The 14,225-nt window shown below is 41.0% G+C and overlaps 1 protein-coding gene across 6 annotated transcripts in view; it reads left to right on the top strand.

Moving 5' to 3' along the window:
• The window catches only part of STARD13 (StAR related lipid transfer domain containing 13), a 303,442-nt gene that overhangs the window by 272,534 nt on the left and 16,683 nt on the right, over positions 1 to 14,225 (top strand). For all 6 annotated transcript variants that reach the window (XM_068181983.1, XM_068181984.1, XM_068181985.1 and 3 more), the window contains 4 exons: positions 2,636 to 2,699; positions 7,531 to 8,909; positions 10,396 to 10,569; positions 12,656 to 12,815. In XM_068181983.1, the coding sequence (XP_068038084.1) occupies positions 2,636 to 2,699; positions 7,531 to 8,909; positions 10,396 to 10,569; positions 12,656 to 12,815 (1,777 nt within the window). The remainder of the gene's footprint in view (positions 1 to 2,635; positions 2,700 to 7,530; positions 8,910 to 10,395; positions 10,570 to 12,655; positions 12,816 to 14,225) is intronic.

The raw sequence follows: 14,225 nt of genomic DNA, 5'->3' as shown, positions 1-14,225 counted from the left end.
TTCCTGCTTCTGAAGAGCTTCTATCATAAGAGTTAACAATTACAGCACTGGGGTTGGGATTCAGAGCCCTAAGTACTTGTGTCTATGGCCATCTTAAATCTCCTCAGACAGCCCAGACTTCTCTGTGTTGTCTGGAGGTACCTGCAGCAGCTAAAGGCCAGGTTTGATACTCCAGGGGATCTCAAATAGTACCAGAAACATCTGTTTGGGCACCTGAATATCTCTGCTGACTTTTAAAGAATTATTTCAAAGTCTTAAACCGCCTTTGATGCTCTGGAGAAGAAATAAAATTATCATCACTGAAACACCTGCTGTAGTACATGTTTTGCAGTCTTTCCCTGAACAATGCAGAAATTTCCAGATGCAGTTTCAAATGCATCCTAGATTATTTGGGTTTTATATAGCCACCTCTCTTGTGTTTAGTTAATGTATTTTTCCCTGCCTTTTTTCAATTCCAGACTTTGTGTTTTGCTAACATTACAAACAGGCATTCTTTTCTCATGCTATTTAAGCAGTCGCATAAAAGTGCAGTGCTCCTCTCACTTCAACTGGGACATTGGTGACAGCCTTTGTAGCAGAAACTTCTGGGTTTTTTTCTTTTCAAAAGACTTGCTGAGGAGTTGACTGTCAGTCATCTGACGACTTTAAACTGATGAGAAAAGCTTTCTGCCACCACTGGCACATCAACAAGATGAAAGAAGCTGAAACAGACTGACACTGATTTGAGCTGTTAGAACCAGACAAACTCACAAATATGATAATTAGTTCTGTAATTTCACTGGCAAATCTTTCCACAGCTCTGGAAAAGCCCCCTAAAAACATAACAATGTTATGAATTTAAAACCTGGGGTTGAACTCCCTGGCGCCCAGCAAAAAGTAGTTTTTATTTTGGTGAAGCAAGTGTGGAAATGTAGCTAGACTTTTCCCTTCAGCACAGGCCAGCTGACAAAGAGGTGCAAGGACTCCAATATTGGCCAATATTCAGCACTAAGAGGGAGCTGTCCCCAGAGATAGAAAGCTAGGCTGGAGTCCTTTGAAAATGTGCCTCTGAATACTTGAAATTGATATCAATACACACATTTAAACATTTTGTGCTTGAATGAAGCACTGAACATTTTTCAGCCTCAGGGCCCCAAGAAAATGCCACTTTGGGTTGAGAAATTCTGTGTTTGGGCGAAAGAGGAGTTTTGCAATAATAGATGTAATCCCAGAAGAAGATTTGTGGGCAGAAGGCTGCAGATATAGCTGCACAGCCACAAACCCTGGAATTTATTTCAACATTGCTATCATGCATTCAGGGTGTGCTTGTGCATACATTATACCCAAATTAATACCACGAGCACAGGACTCTTCTGATGCAGCATAACAGATTTATTGGCTTGACTTAGGGAGGAATATTTGATCTACAAATGAGCAGGTGATTTTTTTTTTAAGGAAGATCCACATTTGGTGGGTCGGTTCTTTTTTTAGTGGTGGCAATCTGAAAGGTATGCTAATATTAGAAGTTCTGCAGAGGAATGTGTTAATGCCATAATCTTCTTATGTTATGTGAGAGATTATATTATTGATCTGATACTTTTTTCCTGTGTCCTTGTAACTTGTCACATGCATTTCAAATGTTAAGTTCTGGAAATTGGAGGTCTCTCCCTGCAACCCAAAAGCAACAGGGACAAGTGTTGCCATAAAGACACAGGAGATGCAAGCAGCCAAAAGAGGAGTGCTATGGGCATGTGGCTCTCTCACTCTGCCTCCCTTTATTTTGAAATAGATATGGAAAATTTTCAAAGTTGAACACATTTAACTTTAAGCCTCTGCTTTTAGAAGTTGGACAGTTTCATGTATCGGGATCTTTAAGTATAAATCAAATCAAATCAATTATCATTACCACAGGAGGTTCTATATTGAAAGAGCATGTTTACTTGTCCTCTGGCTGTCCTTGCACATGGGCACACACACACACACACACACACACACATTGTCATTTTAACTCACAGGATATCCTTGGATTTAAGGAGCAGAAGCCTTACAGAGACTCTGGTAACATCAGTATGAACATGGTCATAAATAGCTAAAAATATTTGTTTTAAAATGCTAGATTTGTTACACGTTGGGAGTGTTAACCTGTGTGTAAGATCCACAGACAGGAGAAAAGAAACTATCAGCTTTGGAGAAACTATAAGTAGCAGTTAGCAGTTCTTTATGTCAACATTTTAAAGCCGTGCCAATTTCCAGAAGTGAGGAACTGCGGCTGGTTTTTCATTTGGTCTTTCACTAGTGCTTTGAAATCCCCATTTTAGACCAATTATGTTACAGTCCTGCATAAGGCAACTCACCTTCCTCTCTTGTCATTTCCCCAGCTATCACAGATGTTTGTTTATAGTTTTTCCTGTGCTAAGTACAGAAATGTCTATAAATTGAAAAACAATCTATCAAACCTGGCTGTCAAGTGAAGTGAAACTAAGGGTTCCTTTTCATACAGTGGTCATATAGCTGGAATAGATGACCAGTATCCTTTCTGAAGCTGTTATATGTGGTTGGCACCCTACAGTAAGATAAGAGAACATGTTTTGAACTTGCAAAAATCATGCCCTTTAGTCAGAGGCTGCTAATCTTTTGAATTTGCTTTGCCCTGTAGACGACTGAACACACTGAACAAGTGCGCCTCAATGAAACTCGATGTGAACTTCCAAAGAAAAAAGGTAAGGGAACCTCATTAAATATGCCCTGGCTTTTGTGATAAGACCACCCCAATTTAGCCTTTAATTCAATAATGCTCTTAAAAGTGAGTTGAGTTTGTTTTACTTTGAACATGCATGTGAGCATTATCTGGATGCATGATAATGTGAATTCCTGAATCTTGAAATTATAAATAGAATAGAAACTGTGAGTAAATACTAGGTGTGTTAGAAGGGCTCACACAGTACTTAAACTCTACATGTGTGCAATTAAAGTTAGTGGGTGAAAAGACAGTAAAGCTTCATTAGACTGGCTTGTTTGTCAATGCCATAAGAGTACACAGTGGAAAATCCTGCTCAGAAAAAATGGAAGCTGCTCAGATGAAAACAACAGCCTTTCTTTGTTTCTTATACTGACTTCTTCCCAGTTAAGAATATGAAAATAAACTCTGTCATCCTTACAAGCTCCTGTGTAACATGGGAATTATGTGAGCGTAAAGGGTTTCAGTGAGGGCTGCAGAACAAGCTTGTTGATTTTGAGAGTTTTGTAACATGTCCAGCATTAACTGTTGAATGTTTGGTTTTCTGGTCATAAATTCCCCAAAGTTCTTGAATGTTATACAATGGTAGTTGTCAGCTCTGAGAAATCTTAGTTCCTGTTTTTCCTTCCTAGAGTGTTTTTCTAGTGCTTTTAAAAAACTGACTCCAAGAGCTGCATTTTTGATGTCTTTGCAAATTCAGTCTCATCATAATCTATTCAGTGTTTGAGGGAACATAAACAGAGGATGGTTTTAATGTCCAGATAGCCTGCTTTGGCACATGTCTGCTTGTTCCTCTGTGTACTAACCAGCTTCTATTTTGTCCATTCCCTGGAGCTACAGGGACTTCTCTTCACTGCATATAGGGTTGGTTTTTTTTTCTTGGGTTTTATGTTGTGTTAGAAAGGGAGGATTTTTTTGTTATGTTGGCTTTTCATTAATTTTTTGCTGCCACTCCTCCCTGTTCTGAATGGATTGAAGTCCTCAGATGCTCTCCTTGCAGATGACCGCTAATTTGTGGTGGAAGAGACATGGCCCTACTTGGTACTCTTTCAAGGGAACAGAAGCTAGTTGGGTCCATACCTGCACAAGGCCACAGAGAAGCTGAGCACAGAAAAATGTAGACAAAGAGGAGTTGGAGGAGATTTTAGTCCACAGATACAGAGCAACTGAAAGTAGAAGAAAATGTGAGTGAGAGAAGAGGAGGGAGAGCCTGCTGACAGGAGAAAATGTAAACACAAATGTAAAAGCCAGAAACTGGGTCTGAAATTGATCACTGAACTAAATCCATCTTTTGCTGCAGATACTGCCTTTCCTAATAGTATCTATGGTGATCTGAACAATGAAATGCAAAATCAGCCTGCTTTGGAGATTCCGCATAACAGGCATACACAGGACAAGCACAGCTGCTTGAGTGATTCACAAAAATATGGCCAACCAAGCTGCCAGGCAGGGTTCCTGTGAAAGACAGCTCAGCATCAGCGTTCCCTACTGCCCACTCTCCCACCCGGACCATTCCCACTGTGGGCTGCTGTCTTCCCTTGGCTTCATCAAGATGCAAACAGAAATCCTTATGTATGTGTTGCAAATATGTCCGTAAGCGGTTTGGACAGACAGAGATTAGCCTTTGGATTAACTGCCTTCTGCAGCTGTCGATTTATGAGAATTCCTGCCCCCAGCTGGAAAAATGTGGCAGAATTCCACTGCAAATAAATCCACTATTTGCCTATTGTTAGCATGCCTCTGTATTTCAGGCAAGTACACCCTCAGTCAAAAAGCTGTACTATTTTAAATCAGCTGTGACAAATCTGTGAATCAAAACCTCTTTCTCTTTGGCAAATGTTACCAGTCACTCCTCAAGAAACTTGCCCCTTCTCATCTTCCCAAATATAATGGTATTAACTGGACTTTTGAATGTGCTCCAAAGCCGTGCACTTGATTTCACCCCAGGTCCGAAGAAATATACAGTCACTGCTCCAAAATGTCTGCTTTGCCTGTGTCAGATGAATCATTGCTTTCAGACCTTCTCTTGATCCGCTGTCCCCCTAGCTGGTGACACGTGGGTGGCCTAAGTGCTCTCAACATTTTTTTTTTTTTTTGACAGTTTAATTTGTCAGGACACTCAGATATCTGACAAGAACAGTGGGTCATTTAGGATGTTCATGGCTTCCAGAATTTCTATTGATTTCATCGAAAGAAAAGCACAATATGTCATGGGACTCACAGTGCAGCTGAATTTGTAGTGAGTCACCATAGCAGTATCTTGGCATCCAGATATTTCATTTCATATTTGCCTGATTTTGCTTCTGATGAAACACAAGCATGTTTGTTTATCAATTAAAAAGAACCCAAAACTAAGCCTTTATTTAATTGAGCTGCAAATTTTGACACTGAAAAGGCTCTGTATTTTCTAAGAGATTCTTGGGGCAGAATGTAATCCTATCTTTGCTGTGGTTAGAGGGAAAACTTGTTTACTGCCAATATCCATTTCTGTTCATCTCTGCTTTGTCAAAAAAAAAAAACAGCAAAAAGCAAAACTCAAACAAACAAACAAACAAAAAAAAAACCAAAAACACAAAAATAACCCACAAAATAAAAACCCCACAAACCTTTGATTTAAAGTATATTTACCACTGAATTTATTTTTATTTCTGTCTTCTGCTCTGTGCTCTCTTCTTGGTGTTTTTTGCAATGTCTCTACCACTTTGGCTACTTTAATCGATTCCAGCTTGTAGAAAATACAGGCTAAATCCTGTCAGCTCATACAGTAATGTCAGTGCAGCTACAGGGATTTATGTCAGCCAAGAATCTTCCTTAAGGTCCCTTTGGCATATTGCAGTGTAGAACAAATTTTAAAAATATGTTTATCCTGCTGGCTGGTGCCACCAACGCTTCAGCAGTGGTATGCTTTGTAGATATAATTACCACTGCTAAATATTTAAAAGTACGTACCCTTGCGGTTTTTAAAATATCCACTTTGTGGCACTATTAAGACCACAATAAATGGATTTTTAAGTTCCTGAGGCTGTGCAGTCCTTTGGTCCATATATGCATACAGCAAGCTGTGGAGGTAAAACAAAGGTAGAACTGTCTGAAGTGCCATTTCTTCCCTGCAGACAAAATGGCCAAAGCAGTATTATTAGCCTTTTCTAGCCCCTTCCCTCATATTTCATTATGTGCCCAATTTTTCTCTTTAACAAGCCACAGAATGAGGATCTCCATTCATTCCTGTAAACTCACGGGAGCACTGCACACCTCAATGTTAACAAAAGAAAGAGGAATGCCTAAACCCAAAATTTCACAGCTATATTTTATTTTATGGTTTGGACATGATCTAAAACATCTGGCTGACTTGAAGTGATAAACTAGCAAAAGTTTATGGCATCAGTGAGACCTGGCACGCTACTGATCCCAATCTCCAGTTTTTGAGGTTTCACATTATTTAAGGTTTTGGGTGCTCTTGTAAAATTTGGTTTACATTTTTCAATTAGACAGGCCAGCAAAGATCTAGTCAGAGATTGGAGATAACTTTACCCTCGAAACTTCATATAAAAATACTTCTAATAATAGACTTTTAAAATGAGAATTTTTCCAGTCCCAAAATAGTCTTTCTGGTTTAGCACTTCGTTTTAGTCTGACAGCCTGTCATATTTTACTGCCTTCATACTGCTTCCAAGAATGTGAAGAGCTGTTTGGATGTCATGTAGGTGAAGTTAGTTCGTTCTGCTTTAAAACAAATGCACAAGAATAATACAATACAAGTCCAGTTCAAAGTCAGGAAAAGGGTATTCATTAGCAACTGTGGGCTTCATGCTGAAGATGTATCTTTTTTGTTTGAGCAAACAGATGAGTAAAATGTCATAGGGTGAGGATTTTTATCTAACTTTTTTTTCAAGGTACACATTCTCTGCATTGCAGAGTAGCTCCTAAACATAAGCGCAGCTCTGCACGCCTGAGGCTGAGGGATGAGACCAGGAAGGGCTGTGGGCTGCTGCTGCCTCGGTAGAAGCCAGAAACAGTGAGGCAGGCTGCAGGTCATCAAGTTTGGGGTGCCTCTACTGATGACAGTGAAGATGGTGGTTGCCCACTGTAGGAAAGCTCACTTCAGCTGCAGATGCTGCCCCATGCCAGCCTGAGCCTGGCTTCTCCTCCTGCCCACACACCCCTGTGGCTGCCTTCTCTGCTCTCTTTTGCCTTTACTCAGGCACACCCTAAGCAATACTGCCAAATCTTTTTTTTTTTTATTGTTATTTTAAGCATCGTGATTATTTATCTGTCGTTATATTCTTAAAACATAAATCCTGTTAGATGTGTCTGGCCTGTGAAGTTTATAGATGTTTATTTAGTTTTCACTGCAAACCTACGTGCAGCACCAGATATTTGCTGTCTTGGATTTTTAAATAGCTCACATTGCTGTAGTACCCAACTAGTTCCCTGTCTTTACCATGTCTATCTTAACACCATCCCTGCAAATCATGATTCTTTTGCTTTGGCCTTTCAAAACATTTTTTTTTCTAAACAGTCACTGTGAGCATCAGCCCTACACAATTCAGTGCACAGGCAGTCCATGGAAGCCAAGAGGTATCAGTGGGACTCCTAACATGGAGCAGGCTTTTATTCCTTTCTTGTTAAGATGTTTGCAGTCTTTACAATTAAATGAAAGAGGGTGTTATGAAATGATTGATGACCAGTCTTCCATAAACTTGGCTCAGAGAGACTTTCTTGCCTTTTGCTCATCTGGAGCAGCCCAATCGCATTAATTCAAATATCAAGTTCAAGCACACAATTTTAACATGTGCCACTTTCTTTTTTTCCAGAGTGAAGATTCAGATGAAGAAGATCTCTGTGCTATCAGTAATAAATGGACTTTCCAAAGAACCAGCAAACGATGGTCTCGGGTGGACGACATTGACACTCTGCTTCACCGATCTGACAGACATGGCTCTTCTGGGGACATTAAAATGAAAAACACGACAAGCAGTGAGAGCGTCCTTACAGATCTGAGTGAACCTGAGCTCTCATCAATTCACAGCGAGAGCAGTGGGGGCAGTGACAACAGGAGCCAATCTGGCACCACCAGTGCTGCCAGGGAGGCCTGCGACTGCTCTGCCCATCATGATGTGGAAAGCACCTTGCTGCAGGACTCCGCTGCAATAAACACCGCCCCGTCCCCCAAGGACGGCCTGAAGAATGAAAATCCAACACGAGCCAGAGCAAAAACCTTTCTAAAACGCATGGAGACGCTAAAAGCAAAAGCTGTGCATGGAAAACTAAAAGGCTCGGGAAGAACAGGTCCTTTAGAGATCAGTGGACCGGTTCTCCAGTTTGAGCCAAAATCCTTGAAAGACATGCACTGTGTACAGATAGTCAATGGCGATCTCCAAAGTCTGGGGCAAGATTCAGTCAAAAGAGGACTTCCCTTTTCTGCCAAATCCAGCAGTGACAGCAGTCAGTCCGAAAACAGCAGCAGTGGGGTGAGCACACCGTGTTTGAAGGAACGCAAGTGCCATGAAGCAAACAAGAGAGGTGGGATGTACCTGGAGGACCTGGATGTTCTGGCAGGAACGGCCTTACGGCAAGTGGTGGACCAAAACCGCAAAAATGAATTTCATTCCCAGGAGAACTTGGTTGTGCACATTCCCAAGGATCACAAACCAGGGACCTTCCCAAAGGCACTTTCTATTGAAAGCCTCTCACCTACAGACAACAGTAACAGTGTAAACTGGAGGACAGGCAGCATCTCTTTGGGAAAGCAGAACTGCTCTACTCCAAAGGAATCCGGACTGATGGCTTGCTGTCCTAAAGAGAGCAGAATTAGTATTTATGACAATGTGCCAGGTTCCCACTTGTATGCTAGTACTGGGGACCTCCTGGACATAGAGAAAGATGTCCTTTTTCCTCAGTTAGATGACATTTTGCAACATGTCAATGGACTGCAGGAGGTGGTCGACGGCTGGTCAAAGAAGGTGTTGCCAGGTCTGCCGGTTGGTGACGTGTCAGTCAGGGAATCCCCATCATTGCCCTTCCAGTCACCTACACAGATCACTCTCGATTTTGAAGGAAACTCCGTGTCTGATGGCCGGACCACCCCAAGCGACATGGACAGAGATGGAACATCCCTGAATGAATCCGAAGCCACTGGAGTTAGGGACAGGAGGGACTCTGGGGTGGGAGCATCGCTCACAAGGCCAAGCAGGTAAGTAGCAAATTTTTGTATACAAATCCACAGACTGTGAAATGCAGTATAATTAAGCAGAGGTTCTCAGCTTGGGAGTCAGAAGGCACAGAGTACCATTACAGTAGTATTCATCCTATATGGAGATGGGGATTTCCCAGGGAAAGGTGGGATTTTGAGGGAAGGGACATCCTGCTGTGGAGATTTTTACATGGAATAGATGCAGAATTGGTTTAATAGAGCAAACTAAGGCATTTTTTATCCCTTGATCCATTGATTACATAGCAGGACCCTGTATATATTGTAGGATGTATTTTTAATTGGTCTTCTAAGTTATGCACCCGGGTCTTTATGAATCTGTAGCTTTATGCACATTTTTAATGCACTGATCTGCTTTAAAAATGTGCCCCTTTGTGCTCAAAGAGAACTTCCCTACGCTGCCCCAGCCCCTTACATGGGTGGGATGAAATTATGATGAATGATTGACTTCTTAATAAAGTGAAAAGTGGAATTTTGTTGATAGTTTACAGACCTGTTTTAAGTCAGAGTGATGAGCTCCTGTTGAGCTAAGTACCAATGGTCCTGGGCAAGAACTTTTATGGGTCTAAACGGCAGCTACTGTAGGGTAGCTTTGTAGGGTAGCAAAAGCAGGGAGAACATACCTAGTATTTTGTGATACTGGTATTTCTGATAATACTGGTATTTTCTGATCTGCTGTCAGCCTTGTCACACCCTCATAGAGGACTCTGCCATGCCATGGTTTGCTGCTGCCTGTGCTTGCTCACCACCGCCACAAAAGTGAAAGTGGACTGGAGGGAACTATTGAGAAAATGAGCAGTGCCAAATTTTTTAGAATTTGAGTCAGAACTTATACTTAGTGAAACAAGAAAGTAAAATTGGGGTTTTTTTTGGTTTGGTTTTTTTTTTTTCTGATGAATCCAGGATACAGAGAAAGTGCATTGAAGTAAAAAGATGTGAATGGTTCAATAGCTTGGTGGTTATAGCTCTAGCTAAGGAGACATAGGGTTTAATCCTTTTCAAAAAAAATCCTTCAGCATTTAATAATAGATCTGTTTGGAGAACCTCATCTACAAATACCTCAGTGGTCAGGTCAGTCCCCTGGGAGAGGAGGGACTAGACATCAAATACCAGTTCTGAGTCAGGCAAAGAACATTTGTCTCTAAATCTCCCACATCCTGTTGGAAGTGTGTGGGCTAAAGACCACAGCAGGCAGCACTGCTTCCCCAAGTATATGGACAGGACCCACATCCACTTGTGAATCTAATGTTAAAATTACAAAACTTGGGCATTTCCAAAATTAAAGAGATTATCTAAATTGTTGTATTTATCTCCAAGGTATATTTTCATTCTTTTCACACCACAAGCCATCACATATGTGTGTGTTTATGTATGTTTTATACATTGCCCAGCCCTATCTCACAGTACATCATCTTTTCTGCCCAACCAAAGCAGTTGTCTGATTTTTCTATCATTTCTTTTGCTAAAGGCAATTACGATGGCAGAGTTTCCAAATCTCTCATCGCCTGAGCCGCTCCATTGCGTCGCTTCACATCAGCAACCAGTCAGCAGCCCAGCTGAATCTACTGCAAAAATTCTCTCTGCTTCGTCTCACTGCCATCATGGAAAAGTACTCCATGTCAAACAAACATGGCTGGACCTGGTGAGTACCACTAGTAACTGGGAGGAGACTTTTTAGAAGAAAATAGTTTCTCCTAATTCTGTTACTCTTGTTGGTTAGTAAATGCAATTAGAAGGAACCATTGACTTCAAGTGTGGGATTTGAAACTGTCCCTTTTAATCCATTGCTGCCTAGTGGCTCGTTGACAAAGTGAGAAATAGATCGTAGGAATCTGAGTTCATTCCTGATCTCTAACAGAGAGACAACCCCGGCCTTTTGAACAATGCTACAGTTCCAGAATAATAAACAGGAATAGGAGAGAGTGACTATAAAGTAGGAAAAGTTTACAGTAAGTCCTATCCAGTATTCTTTTGGTGATTCAAAAAGAAACAGCTGCTGCTTCATGTGTTTGATATTGCTTTGTTTGTGCTTTGAAAGAAGGGTTAGAATAGTTATGGGACTTTTCTCTAGAAATCAAAGATGCAGGCTTTGTTCTAGGCCTGGACCTGTGTTAGAGGGAGCTTGCAGCCCTGGCAGCTGTGACAGCTACCTAGTCACTCAGGGAGTGGAGGGAAGAGAGCATGGATGTGAATGCTCCTTCTCTAGCAACTGGCTACAGAAACCTGTATGCTTCATGGTACAAAACCTCTGGTGGGCCCCACAGACTGAGGTACACCAGAAATGGAAATGGGCATGGCTAAGAGTATCTGAGAAAATAATAAAAAAGGATGACAGAATCTGAGATATAATAAAACTATCTGAGAAATATTCAAAAGGATGACAGAATCTTTCCCTAATACACTAAGGCACCCAGTCCACGTACAGTATGACTTGATATTTATATTGTGATTTTTATGCTGAAAGCACCTCCCCAGAATCCCACTAAATTCATCTGTGAGCTATGTTCAGACAAGTTTTCCTTTAGAAATAGAAAAAATAGATACAATTGATACATGTGAGATCCACCTCACTGACATCAGTCATTAGGAAAAGTTAAAAGAGTAATCTGGTATAAATCTAATCTGAGAAAGTCAGGTTGGCTCTTTGTGGTCAGAAGAAAAAAGACAGGCAACCCCAAAGCAGCCCATTATATCCAAGGCTGAGGGTTTGGGTCACCTTCCAGAGGTGTCTCTCTCTAAAGTGGGTATAGAGGTAGTGCAGACATCTGACTCTTTCTAAATCTCTGTAAGAGTACTAAAATTCAGTAAGATTAATCCCCATTTCACTGTTCTCCTTTGGTGCACTCCCTTTGGCTAGCTGGTATCTGTGCTGAAATGAATCTCACCTTACCAACTTCAAATAAGCAGACTAGAATACAGCAAATTCTAGGTCCTACTGTTTGTACAAGGTTTTCATCCTGAGAGATATTTCTTCCGTTTTTATAATCAGTCTCTAAGGATTTTTAAGAGAGGAGCTGTAAATAGCTGTAGAGTTACACGCTGTACTTCTTCAGTAGGTAATTTAAAATTTTTTACTTCTTCCCACACAGATGACAAAACTCTTAGTCACATTCAGGTCATATTCATCTTTTTAATTTTAATTCCATGGCAGTCATGACTCCCAAAAAGGGAATCCAGTTGATTCTTGTTTTCATTACAATTTTTTGAAGAAAGCAAGCTCACCAGCTTCACTTAAGTTACTCAACTAGAATAAATCATATAACACAAGGGAAGAATCTGACACATAGGGATTTCCCACCATCATTTCTTGTTGTAAAGTTTTAGTCAATAGAAATACTAAATCATGTAACTGGTAGTACAAAGATCGTTCAGCATGTTAGAGGACTGAACCTCCTTTTCCCTCAGATACCCTCTCCACTCAGGTTTGCTCTGCCATTCCTGTGAGTCCCTAAAAGATGCTTTAAACTTTGTTGGCTTCAGCTGGATGACACCTGAGTGGTAAAAAGTTCTTGTTAGAACTGGTTATAATGCTATACATTAGAGGCTATCCACTTTTTAAGAAATTAATCAATTATGCAAATTGTAAAGTGTCTGTGTATAGTACATTAAACATTATTTCACCATCTTTATTAAAATGACCCCAGTTACCAATTTCTGTCAGTAGTGTTACTCAGAAGGTGTGTAAATACCCTGATTTTTTCATGCAGCCTGTTCATGTTAATTTTCAGGTCTGTGCCAAAGTTCATGAAGAGGATGAAAGTCCCTGACTACAAGGACAAGAATGTCTTTGGTGTTCCCCTGATAGTTCACGTCCAGAGAACAGGGCAGCCTCTGCCCCAGAGCATACAACAAGCCCTGCGCTACCTACGGAGCAACTGTCTAGACCAGGTAGGAGCTTTACTCCATGGACTCGTTGGCCTTTTCTGAAAAGCCACTTTAAGCAAGCAGCAGTGAGCATTTCTGTACTAAGTGCCAGGATTATTTGAAGATTATTATCTCTCATGTTGGGCCTCAATCTCCTCTGGTGATTTGATAGCTGGGGCCAAAACTAAAAGTTTTCCATTTTGAGATTTGTATCCAGCTATTCTGTTGAAATTTTGTAGCTGTAACAGGCCTGTTGATTTGTATACCACACTCTACTTCAAAGAACATTTTTGAGATCTTCATGTATATTGAATGAAAACCGGGAAGGGATCAGGACTCCCCACTTCTACATGTATTTGTACTGCTTATGCTTGACTGTTGCCATTGAGGGTTAACTGCATTCACCATTTCACAAGATATGGTACAAAAGGTTTTATTTACTTAGCAAAGAGAGAAAAGAGAGCAAACTCAGCAAAATATTCCAAGTATTCTGTTGACAGAGTCAGATACATCCAGATAGTTAGGTCAGCAGGGGTTCAATGCCAAAGCCATTATGGTACATTGCCTTTTATAGTTTTCTTAGCTACAACAAGCCAGCTGGGACACCCTCATGCTCAAAGTATTTCAGATTTTTTTATTCCCTTTAGCTACAGAGGGACATACTAATCATATTTTTATTGTTCTTCCCCTAAGGATGAGGATGTATATTTTTATGAAGATAGGACTGGGAGAAGCCCCCTGGCTGTTTATGTACAGTCCTCTACTGTTACTGACCTCATGTCATAGGACCTCTTTCATAACTGCCTTTAGATAGTTGTAAGTTCGAAAGGAGCAACCAGCACTTTGCTGTGCAGACTTTGCTGCTTTCCTAGCTCTGAGCACACAAAAAAGGGTGGAATTAGTCTGTTCTGAATCTTCACATTTTCTAATCACTATTCTAGTTGCTGTTCAGGTTTTTTGTTGGGTGACAGTCATCTTCCCCAAAACTGAAATCTGAAAATTATAGGTGTTCCAGTGAATCACAACCATTTCCCTTTGCAGCCAGTGGGAAAAACACAGGTCCTTCCTGTCAGGAAGACACAGGTCCTTCCTACCATTCTCTCTGTAAAGCGATCCTGTAGTGGTCAGACCTTGACATCTAACTCCAGAGTGTCAAAAGTGAGGTGAGATGACTTCTGCCAGCCATGTGCAATGTGGGAGCTGAGGGGTGGGATGAACAGCTTGTCAGAAATTTATTAAGAGAGGATGAAAGGGAAAGATGCATAGAGACAAATAGAAGTGATATATTCAGGAGCTAACATACCTGGTTGCCACGGTGCTCATCTGGGTTTGTGTACTGAGCTGGGAAAGCCAGTGTAGGAAGAAAAGTGATGCAGCAAGCCTGGAATTAGTGATGAGATTGGAGGAGGAGACGCCCAAATAAGAGGAATAGGA

This window comes from Anomalospiza imberbis, chromosome 2 (assembly GCF_031753505.1).
Source record: "Anomalospiza imberbis isolate Cuckoo-Finch-1a 21T00152 chromosome 2, ASM3175350v1, whole genome shotgun sequence".
Lineage (NCBI taxonomy): Eukaryota > Metazoa > Chordata > Aves > Passeriformes > Viduidae > Anomalospiza > Anomalospiza imberbis.
The sequence above is the reverse complement of the archived record's forward strand: the minus strand, read 5'-3'. Positions and strand labels throughout refer to the sequence as shown.